The 12047-nt window shown below is 34.6% G+C and overlaps 1 protein-coding gene across 3 annotated transcripts in view; it reads left to right on the top strand.

Annotated features, from left to right (window-relative positions):
* Positions 1–12047, top strand: part of LOC117171173 (exportin-2) — a 278471-nt gene that overhangs the window by 102791 nt on the left and 163633 nt on the right. For all 3 annotated transcript variants that reach the window (XM_033358237.1, XM_033358239.1, XM_033358238.1), the window contains 2 exons: positions 898–990; positions 1199–1366. In XM_033358237.1, coding sequence (XP_033214128.1) covers positions 898–990; positions 1199–1366 — 261 coding nt within the window. The remainder of the gene's footprint in view (positions 1–897; positions 991–1198; positions 1367–12047) is intronic.

The raw sequence follows: 12047 nt of genomic DNA on the forward strand, positions 1-12047 counted from the left end.
AGAAACTCATTGGAGAGCTCTGTATTGATCTTGGTGATGATCTACAAGGTTTTTTCAAGGTTTTTCCAAGCAGTTTCGTTTACATTTAGCATTGTCCAGGAAGAGGTCCGGGGTTCGCTCCCTGAGCCGGTACCTCTGGAAAATTTTCAATGTACCTTTACCGAGGTTCTGGTGGTTCGGAACCCACCTTAAGCTGTAGGTCCCCTCATCGTGTACTTGACTGCAACCCATTCCGTCAATGATGGGGTAAAAACCAGGCTTTGTCCAATATGTCTGGGCAGACTGCTCCCATCAGATCACTTAATTGCATTATAAAAATGCGTCCGTCACTGATGATATATACCGGGACAGCCCCGTGAAAACTGATCAAATAAAAATCCAACTCTAACCAAAAATGCCTTCGACATGTTGGGCAGTATAAGCCTGTGACAACATTTCAAAGCATCCAGAGGTGCCTGTTGTCACCTCCAACGCTCGTGGCCGCTCATGATTCTATTCCTACAACATCAACGTAGGAGGTTTCAACCATCGTATTAAATTATTTGAATTAACTTATAACATTCTAATCTCAAAAGTCACTTGACTTAGTCCATGGCAATGATGTGTAACCGGGTTTACCTGAGTAAAAGTTTAATAAGAACACATAAATAATAGCAATAATAGCATCCAGAGGTGACTGTTGTCACCTCCAACGCTCGTGGACGCTCGTAATTGTATACCTACAACATATTCGTAGTAGGTTTCAACCATCGTATTAAATTATTTGAATTAACTTGTAACATTCTAATCTCATCAGACACTCGGCTTGGTCCGTGGCTATGATGTATAACCGTGTTCATCTGAGTAAAAGTTTAATAAAACATATAATTAATAATACTATGTTTTAATTTTTGGCAGGACTTACCGGAATTCTTTGAAGATAACATGGAAGCGTGGATGGTAAACTTTCATACTCTCCTTACTGTCAATGTCCCAGCATTGCGAACTATGGTAAGCAATCCTGAGTAATGGTTATGCGTGATATATTCCCCTGGTTTTTTTCTGAATTCTACCAAATGTAGACTTATAGCTTTTGAAATTAACATAATTTGACTCATTTATTTGTTGAAGCCTAATTCATATCTTTGAGAAACTTTCGTTTTTTGAAACTTCTTTTCTGTATTGATGGCATATATTAAAATATATATTTTCATTAAAGGATGAAGAGGAGCCTAGTGTGTTAGAACAGTTGAAGTCTCAAGTTTGTGACAATGTTTGCTTATATGCTCAAAAATATGACGAAGAGTTTCAGCAGTACTTACCTCAGTTTGTCACAGCAATTTGGAATTTGTTGACGTCGAATGTTCAGGAGCCGAAATTTGACACGGTATGTTTATTTTTTTATCTTATTTTTTGAGATTTTAAATTATTTATATATTTATTATTCTTTTATTAATTTTTTCGCGTTATTTTTATTTAATACTGTACACTTTGGGCCAGGAGACCCCCAAAAGTGGCCAAAAGTACAATTCCATATCTGCAAAAAGTAAAAACAGGACACATCAGCTCAGGTTTTACTCAAATCTAATACATAGAATCTCCTCAAGTGTAACGTTGTTAGAAATAACAAATTTAAAAACTGCGTAATATCAGTAGAATATCGATTTTCAGAACAAAAGCTTAAATTTTATATTTCACTCTGTATACATTTTTTAATTTGATCATGTTTACTGCTAGATGGATATATAGTCATATATAACGGATTTTCCTGACTGCTTTCAATAAACCACCAGGAAAATGAAAATTAAGCTCGTCATTTACAACAGCTGTAAATAAAAAGATGCTTCTACTTTATAAAAACTTAGGTTTCTTGTTAGAACTGTGTTAGAAATATATGTACGTATATTATTGTTATTCCTAAATTACAGTTACTCGGAGACGAGAAATCATACTAAAATTCCAAATAATTTGTTATTTTCATTTACCCCTTTTTAGCAGACTTAAAAAATACAATTTAATCCGCCATGGAACGGAACAAAGAAGCACATATCCCCTCGATTCCACGATGGAGACAGTAAAAGGTTGAACACCATGCAGCGGCAAAAGTTTGGTATATGAAAGAATGAGTAAGCAAAAGTACAAAAGTTAGCCTTTCTAAAACGCAAATTTACTAATGAGATGTAAAGCATGTTAACGTAAACGAGATGAAGTGCAAATATATTTAAAAATAAAATAGGAAGACGACGAACTCCCAGTACAAACTTATATCAAGCTAGGCCTTTATATCTGTACACAATGATTTGAGGTACAGTTAAAGGTCCTGCGAATGAAAAACGAGAGTCTGACTATAAGTAATGAGACGGCTTGTCGCCTTCACTCGCCAAGTTGAAACCATGCACATGCGCACAGTGGCCGAAATCTGGAAATTCCGGCAAAAAATATGATTTGGGATTTTTCTTTCTTCTAAAAAATGTCTATACAAAGCATTTTCCTAATAGTATGAAGTATTTAAAAGACATTTAACATATTACATTTTTGAAAAACTCAAAGGCTGCAGACTCAAAAAATAAGTCTCACTATTCTCATAATTCCGTTTTCATTTATTTTCCACCACATTTTTGGGAATTTTTGTAAATGAACGAATAGAATGATATAACCTACTAATTTGTGGAGAAAAGCATATTAAATCAATGAAAAATTTATAATTCTGCTAATATTTAAATTTAAAAAGCTTTCTCATCCCTTGATATGCTACTTCTAGACAAATATAGTGTTTACTCTATTGTTCGCATGAAATGATCAAAATGGTTGACCATAATGAAAAGTCTAAACTCTGCAGTGGAGCCATCGATTTTTTTCTGTAACTTCTGTATAAAATTTTTAACTAAGTTTAAAGCGTTCCCAAACAGCGAGGAAAGACTTGAATATTCTTTTGTCTAAGCTTAAGTTCACATTTCAAACTAGAAAGACTTTCATGGAACGAAGAAGCACTTGCTTAATTTCTGGTTTGCCAAATGGTACTTTAATGACAAGTTGATTTTTAGGCTAAAATAAGTAAAAAAAAAATATAATCTTTCAACACATTTTTGATTATGTTAGACACATTTATACATAATGACGCTATGGTACCTTTCTTCCTGGAGATATATGCTAATACACAATTGTAATCTTGGCTACCACGTTAGTTTCTATTCACTGTGAAAAAATGAAAAAAATTAACGAAATCATAACTTATGAAGAAATATGTGGCATTACTTTTCGAAGAGAAACTAATGTCCCTAAAAAGCAGTGGTCATTAAATCATTAAACTAACTCAAAATGAAAAATTCAAAATTTATGGACTAATAATGTCCAAAAAAAAAACAATGCTTAAATTGTAAGACCAACTGTCAAATGAAAATGCAAACTGAAAGCAATTGAACATGGACGGCATATCGCAAAACGGAAAGTGAAAGAAGGAATGAGATGAGAGTATTGAAAATAACAAAAGAAAAAAAATCGTGCAAAGGTGGCTCAGTAGTAAGCTCGGGGCCTCTTTTGCCCCCTCTTGCAGAGTAGACACTCCCGCTGCGGCGATTGTCTGGCTGGCTGCAACCTTTCCAGAAGAGCTCTAGATCCCGTGGACAGCGTGGCCTCTCCTCCCGCAATTGTAGCAGGGCACTTGGAGCCAGGCATTTCTTGAATGAGCCTATTGTTTTCCAGCGTTCTTGGCGGTTTGAAATGATTGCATCTTCCTCGGCAGCAGTCTTATTAATGAGTTCCGGCTCGTCTGCATCTTACGCAGAAGAGCCCGTATTCTCGAGGGAATTTTTTTCAGTAATGGCCTGTCCGGCCACAGTTGAAGCAGGGACTTGCTCCCAGTACAAACTCATATCAAGCTAGGCCTTCATACTTGATGATTTGAAGTTCGGTTGAAGGTTCTGCGAATGAAAAACGCCTAATGCTCGAGTATTATATTAAGCTAGATCATACACTAGCGGAGACTGCACCTTTATTACAAAAACAGGCTAGAAAACGGCTTATAAAGTATGGTCGTAATGCATCTCTCCTTAAACGATACATTCACCTAAAACTTCAGGCCAAGAACTACTAACAGTAGCGAAAATTCGACTTTACGTCTAATGTGTCTGAAACTTACTATTTGTAGGCTTTTTGTGTCTCTGGTTACGAACTTAGTGTCAGAAATTCCAAATTCCAAATCGCAGAATCCAATATGTCGGCCAGAATAAAAAAAGCCATAATTGTCCGAAATTTGGTATAAGGGGTTTTTTTGAGGTTGCTGAATGCGAATTTAATGTCAAATATTACATGTTCAAAATTTTGGACTGAATTAAGTTGAACTTTTTAAGTGTGAATTTTGGGGATTGTCAAAATAAAGTTTTATATTAAAAATTTTAAATGGCGGATCCAATATGGCTAACTTGAATGCGACTCTTTTATTTATCTTCATATATCTTGGTGATCATGAGAGCTTTTAGGTTGGCCAAAACCGTATCTGATATCAAATGTTCAAAATAAAATGGCCAATCCAATGTGGCAGACTTGAATGTGAGAGAGAGGGAGTTGGGTGGAATAGTTTAAGATTTAAAGGCAGTGAGCTGCGAAGAACATACATTTTTTTAGTTTTTTAAATGCAGAAAGTTTATTAATGTTTTAATTTTGAATGGGAAAGTAAAACTAATATAATTATTTATTTGCATGAAATGCGATTATATATTGATTCTCGAGGCCCCTAAAACAAAAAATCTTTTATTCGCAGTTTCATCAGGATTTGACACTCGGAGGTTACAAGAAAATACAGACACAACTTTGTTTGTATTTATATATTATATTATTTCATTATATTTTTTCGATTGCACTAACAATTTTGTTATGTACAATACCGTTGCCAATTATCAGCAGAACTAGCACGAGTACTATTAGAAATTACTGCTGACTTTAAAACGTGATTTCTCCGTCGAAAAAGGCGCGGCAAGTGACTTAAAAGACTTCAACTTGTGGCATGGCCTAGAAAAGTTTAATTAAAAATCTCAAATTTATACCACTCATGCTTTGAAGTCTTATCCTTAATGCGAGACAAAAAAACTTGTTAAATCTTCTAGGGGTTTCGAAACAGTGATAAATTAGTGAGTAAGAACCCTTAAGAAATGTCATCCTGGACATTATTTCTGCAATGTACATATTATTAATACATAATTAAAAGTTTGTCATCAGGACTACCGCAGAATTTCACAGAGAGCGGAAGTGACATACGAAAAAATTACACCCGCTCTCGGCAAAGTCGCGGTAAATTTCTGGTTGTAACCTTGTCTCATGACCATGAGATGCAGCAGTCCAAGCATTGTCGCTTTCTGCATTATCCCTGCAAATGTTTTAGCAACTCCCTTATAAGGTCGTTAACCTATCTTTATTTTCATCCTTCTTCCTGATTTTGGATTCCCGCCCATCCATTCATATCTCCTAGCAGAATTATTTTTTCACCATGATCGCAAATACTTATTGTGTCATTTGAAGTGTCCCAGAAGGTGCATTTAACTTCTCTCGAATCACTATCAATTGGGACGTAGCACGCTATGATAAATAACACAGCCACACAAAAAAAGTGTGCGGATCTGGTAACAAGACATTGTTATGATTTTGAGATCACCACATATTTGCCATTTGTGATTCGTGTAATTAACTTTTTCAAGAAGCATTTAACATTGTTATATTCTTCTTTGATGACCGTTGAGTGAGCTATAGGGATAGGAGCGTACGTATTCGTGTTATGCAGTAAAACAGCATTAATGCTGCGTTTTGACGAATCAATGAAAAGTCGCCATTCCAAGATCTCTAATAAAATCATTCAGTTCTAGTTGCGACACTAGTATTGAACCTTCAATTTCATTTTATGCACGCCATATTCGTCATCTTTTTCGTCATTTTCATCGGAATCATCAGAACTATTTTGTGCTAGATCACTGGTTTCACTACCGTCGCCATGACGTTGACTTTCAACTTCCATTCTATCATCTTCTAAAGCGCTTAAATCAGTCTGGCGTGCATTTTTATTGATTTCAATTGCCCTTGTGACTGTGCACACATTAATGTACGAAATGTTATTTTTATTTTTGGCGTTGAACCCTTTGAAGGAATTCATGCAAAGTAGCAGTCCTTCGCATTAACGGGTTTTTCCTATGTGGTTGGTGTGGAGTACTTACGGTACTTTTCGTTATTTGAATTTTTTAGGCGATACAACATAAGTCTGCAGGAATTGCAAATGACGTGAGGAACCCATTTTGTTTCTTGGTGCAGAAATTTACGGTCAAAATACTTTTCGTAAAGACTTTTCACTTCCTCGTCGATTGATTTTCGCAAACTGCTCACTTCATATTTACTGCAATTGTAACAGAATGACTCTGAGCTATTCTTGCAGGCATGCGATTGAGAAATGCTCGCGGTTTTTTTCCTGGTAGCATGAGACTCTACACCAACCAAGTGATCCATTGATGAAGAGCTACGGTTGCATGATGACGACGTCGGAGAGCCCGCTTTCCCACCCTGACCAGACACCGATACTGGAGTTTTTCCCTGCATCGTAATACACTTTTTACCTGTGTCTGCCATGACGGCATGAACGCCGTTTACCCAGGGACTCAGCCATTGTGGATCCGTTGCGGGAAAATGCCGGCAATTCTGTTCGCATAAATTCATATTTCTTATTTTCTGTGTAGAATTATATTATCTCATATAATACAAATACTTTGAAAAACATAATTATTCCTATTTGAAAAAAGGCGCGAATCAGAGCCAATGAACATCGTTTATCATAGACATTGTGGTTCGTCATTGTTCTTTGTGGCTTATGGTTCGTCGTGGCTCGACTGAACTCGGGATTACTCGGCTCGTTCAACTGTTTATTGGCAATTGAATGCATTGAATGAGTCCAGCCACTAACGTGTTGTTTCTTGTTTTTTGAGTAATGTGATTTTTATTCCTGAGAGATACTTAATTTTAAGTTGTACAACGAAAAGGTAAGTATTATCACTATTCTCTTTTAAAGTTATTCTGCCGAGTTTTGAACTTAACATAAACAAGTCATAAAAATTAGAAAAATTCTTATCCTTTGGTAAGGGATTTGAAAAATGATAAAATCGATAATTAAGAATACAGAATTACATCTTCTTGAAATATACAGTATAATTATTCTCAATACTCCTTTTATGATTTTATAAATTTGTATTTTTGTATCTTATTTGTAAGTTCAGAATATTGATATCTACCTTTAAACAAGTCCAAGAAAATGAAAATATGAACATTATTTCGGAAGTTACCTAAACATGAAGTAAATTAAAAAATTGAATTTTGTTTGCATTATGTTCTAAAAGAATTGAGAAAAAAAGAAAAAAATTATCCTACTTCAAGCCGAAAAAAATGTAATTTATGTATTAAGCAATTCCATGTCAAATCATCTGAAGAATTCAGGCTGTTGTTAAAAATCTTGTAGAAAATTTCAGTATTTCTTCTCTTGAGTTTCAGTATTTCTTCTCTTGAGTGTTCAAAGGAGAACTCTAAAATGATTTTTGAAAAATTCAAAACACTTGAAAGATATTCAAAATTGAAAATTTGATCTTTTTTTAAACTCTCATAACTTTGGCGATTTTATTGATATCAAGGTTTATTTTATTGAAATTATGCGTAATGAGATGCAGTTTTGACAAATATTTTTTTAATGGAAAAATCAATTTTTAATCTCGATTTCTGAAAAAATCACTTTTTTCCTTCATATCTTTTTTATAGATAGCTCACAATGTCTTCTATAAGCTCTGTAAATTTCAGAATGGGATCTATTTTGGTTTTTGAAAAATAATTGAGAACGTATGCCGTGGCATGACGATCCCAGTGCAAAAACGCCCGAGAGTCTGAACTCTGAAGTTCGTGCATACGTCATTTTTTTTATTTTCATAAATCAAACTCTCGGGCGCTCTTTGCACTAGGATCGTCATGTCACGGCATACGTTCTTAATTATTTCTCAAATACTTACAGAGATCCCATTCTGAAATTTACAGGGCTTATGGAAGACATTGTGAGCTATGTATAAAAAGTGGATATTTTTCAGAAATTCAGTTTGAAAATTTTTTTTCAAAACATCCAAGAAGTTTTTAGAATTTTTTCTTTCAAAAAATATTTTTCCAAAACTGCATCTCATTACGAATAATTTCAAAAAATAAAATAAACCTCGATAGCACTAAAATAGCTAAAGTTATGAGAGTATGAAGAAAAGATCAAAGTTTTCAATATTTAATACCTCCAAGCTTTTTGAATTTTCAAAAATCATTTTATTGTTTTTCTTTGAACACCCAAGAGAATAAATATTAAAATTTTCATAAGGATTTTCAACAGTAGCTTGAATTCTTCAGATGATTGAAGATGGAATTACTCTATTATCAAAATTATATGATTTTATGCTACTGACAAAAAACAAGTTGTTTCCTATTTCTTATAGTAGTATACCTCTACTTAAATCAATTTTGAAATAACACTTTTTGCTTAGAGTACCAATTTATATTGGCTATTATTATTGGAGAATTTTAATCATTAGAATTTCCGTATTCACATCTAATTTTTTCTCTAATTATACAGAAATTCACGTGAGTCGCAAATACTATTAGTCAGATTTCGTATTCCGCTGCCAAGTGCGAAACAGAGTTTCCTTGGGTTGAGGAAGATCCAACAAGTCGAGTGAACGCTCGCTTTAAGATATGTATGAGAAATATCAAGATAGGCTCAATGGGCCGTCCTGCACTAGTCAGTCACGCCAATGGAAAGAAGCACATACAGGCTCAAAAAATTCAGCAGCAAACGCCGACAATATCAGCATTATTTGGGCAGCCTGTGATTATAGACGGAAATTGCACACCTGTGGTTGCATTATCATCACCTGTAGAACCTACCAGTGAGTTTATTTTTTCCATTTTCTGAAGAATTAACGATTTATTGCATCTTTTTTATTCCTATTATTAATTTAAATTTATATTATATATTAGGATCTTCATCTTCAACACAGTTACAAAAAGAGAGGGTGGAAAAAATCTCAGGAAGTTCTTCGGAAGATCGCTTATACAAAAGCTCTCCACGCGTTCATGGATCAACTGCTGTCATGAAATTATTTCTACAGAAAGAAGAAGTAACCAAAGCTGAAATTATGCTCTGTCTTTATTCTGTCGTTCATCACATTTCTTTGCGCAGCATTGGCGACTTGGTGACTCTTTTTCCGAGTATATTCCCAGACAGTGAAATAGTAAAGAGATTGCAGTTGCAAAATGATAAAGTGAAATACACTATTGTGTATTGTATTGCTCCTTATTTCATGAAGAACTTGGAATCGATTATCGACAACTGTTCTCATCTCGTAGTGGGCTTCGATGAATCCCTAAATAAAATTGCACAGCGTCAGCAGATGTATTTGTCGATAAGGTACTGGTGCGATGAGACCAACGAAGTTACTACAAGATATCTGGATTCGATTTTCTTAGGCCACACACGGGCCGTGGACCTTCGTGAAGAATTCAAAGCTGGAGTACAGGAAAAAAAACTTGGGCAAAGTTATCCAAATTGATATAGATGGCCCAAATGTTAATTTTAAAATGGTCGATGATTTATGCCAATAATTGAAAGAGTCTTCCAATTATTATTACTTATTACTTTTTTAGAGATTCCTCTGCCAGTCGCCAAGATTACTCCGAAATCACAGGCAGAAGGTAGAATTTGTAGAAGGTTTAAAATGATGCTATATCCATTGAAAGCATATGTCACTTTCCTGGAAAAGATTGGAAAAGAATAAGAAATGAAGAAAAAGGAAAAAGATCAGGTTAAAAACAAAAAGAGGGACTAAAGTGAACTGAAGATTGACTGAAGAAGAAAGAAATTTGATGAAGAAGCACAAGACCTTGTTGACTGTTCTTACGAAAAAAAACTATCAAACTTTAGCCTCTGCGGTGAAAAATAAATTACTTAGACACAAACTAGCGTTTTTTGAGTTTTTGACAACAGAATTAGAGCCATTTCTAAACTGCTTTCCAGTCTGACAGTCCTATGGCTCCATTCCTCTTTAGCGATTTGACTGGGTTATTCCAAAGTTTTGCAGTCCAGGTTGTCATGTCTGAAGTCTCAGAAAAAAATCCCATCGTGAAATTAGATCTTTGAAATAAAGAAAATCTGTTGGATGCTAAGAAGATTGAATTAGGTTTTGCGACTCGAGATGTCCTTAGGAATACGCCAGACTTAAAGGATCTTGACTTTTTAACTTTTCGTCAAGGGTGCCAAAATATTCTTGTTGCTATCCTCAAAAAAATGCAAGAAAGATCTCCGCTCAATCACAAACAGAATATATTTCTTGTTTAAATCCAACTTTGATTTACGATCATCCTAATACCGCTCTCCGAAGGCTAACCAAAACCTTGGATGTCCTGGTGAGTACAAAATAGATTTCTTGTATGAAGGCTGAAAATGTAGAAAAAAATGCAAAGCGTTATCCAATTCACCTCATGCTCAAGAGTGCTTCAAGACTTACCGATGAAGTGAGCGTCATTTGGATAGATTTTGGATTTATACGTTAAAAGCATACTCTCCGTCTTCAGATCTTTACTGTTTTGTGAAAATGGTCCTGATTCTTTCTCATAGAAACGCAGCACTAGAAAGGGGCTTCTCAATTAACAAAAAGTGCCTATAAGAAAGGCTGCAAAGGATTTGCAAGAAATTCAGACCAAAAAATCTAAACTTTTAGTGAAATTAAGTGATCAGACGACATATTATAATGAGCGCATAAATCTACTCGTTGGAGTTATTTATGATTAAGATAGATGCAACAGATAGAGGAAATAATATATTTTTAATATGCAGTGTTACATTTTTAAATGTTTATTATCAAAATTCATCTTTCATTTTTACGAAGGCGATAAGCAAAATTCCGTAATTAAGACGAGTATCGTAAAAGAGAAATAGTGGGTGACCTGCTAAACGTTGGTCTTTTCTGGTTTTATATTTTCTTTGAAAAGTAATAAATATCTCATTTTTGTGATACATGTGATTGTTTATTTCAAAATATTTTCTGTAATCTTTTTTCTTCTCACTATTCTTTAAAACCTTTTTCTTATCAATCGAACCCACTTCTGAAATAGCTAAACACATCACAAAAAAAACTGGGAGAAACGTTATTTTTGAACCGGGAATTGACCGGGAATTCGTGAATTGAATTTTCCTAGACACCCTGATATTTAAAATTCGACTTTCAACACCCCGTTTTCTATGACTTCAGATAATTAGTCCCTGTAGCATTCCAAACACCGCCTGAAACTTAACCTTTACATTTGTCGTGTGCATGCCTTTTGTCAATTAAAGTTCCAGTTTTTCCGAGGCTATTTTATTGTTTGTATTATTCATTGTTTAGATTGTACGCCCAACTACGACCTTTATGCTATAAGTTTATTTAACGAGTTGAAATCATGGCCGAGTTAAGTAGCGATTCGTCATATGGTGGACAGTCTATTTATAAGGTTCGCCCCACGAAACTTCCGTTAATAAGGGAAGGGGGGGGGGGGGGCAAAACTGGAACCGAGAGAGTCGTCTTGGGTTTGTGTCTTATGCTGAGAAGGTCATCAGATTTCATTAGCGTTGTATTAGATGGAATTTCATGTGGTCCCATCGGTTTATATACCCTTCAAGTTATAGAAATAAATTTAAAATTCGTTAGAATCATTTTTAAACCCCTAAAACCTTGATAATTCTTTTATCCGTTTGAAGTGCATACCATAATACTGTCCAATTTCATATTTTACCATAATATTTGATATTGATTGATAAAATTATTTTATCTTTAGACTGATTTTTAAAGGTCATCAAAATCAGACCAAGTGTCAATCGCGTCGTCCATTTGAAAATGTCATGAAATTCCTTCAATTTACAGAAATAAATTAAAAATAACTATAGAATCGTTTTAGAACACCAAAGCCTTCATAATTCTTTTAGACTTTGAAAGTGCATTCCAGAATACTGTGGAATTGTTAAGTTATTGTGATGCACTTTTGGA

This window comes from Belonocnema kinseyi, chromosome 4 (genome assembly GCF_010883055.1).
Source record: "Belonocnema kinseyi isolate 2016_QV_RU_SX_M_011 chromosome 4, B_treatae_v1, whole genome shotgun sequence".
Classification (NCBI taxonomy): domain Eukaryota; kingdom Metazoa; phylum Arthropoda; class Insecta; order Hymenoptera; family Cynipidae; genus Belonocnema; species Belonocnema kinseyi.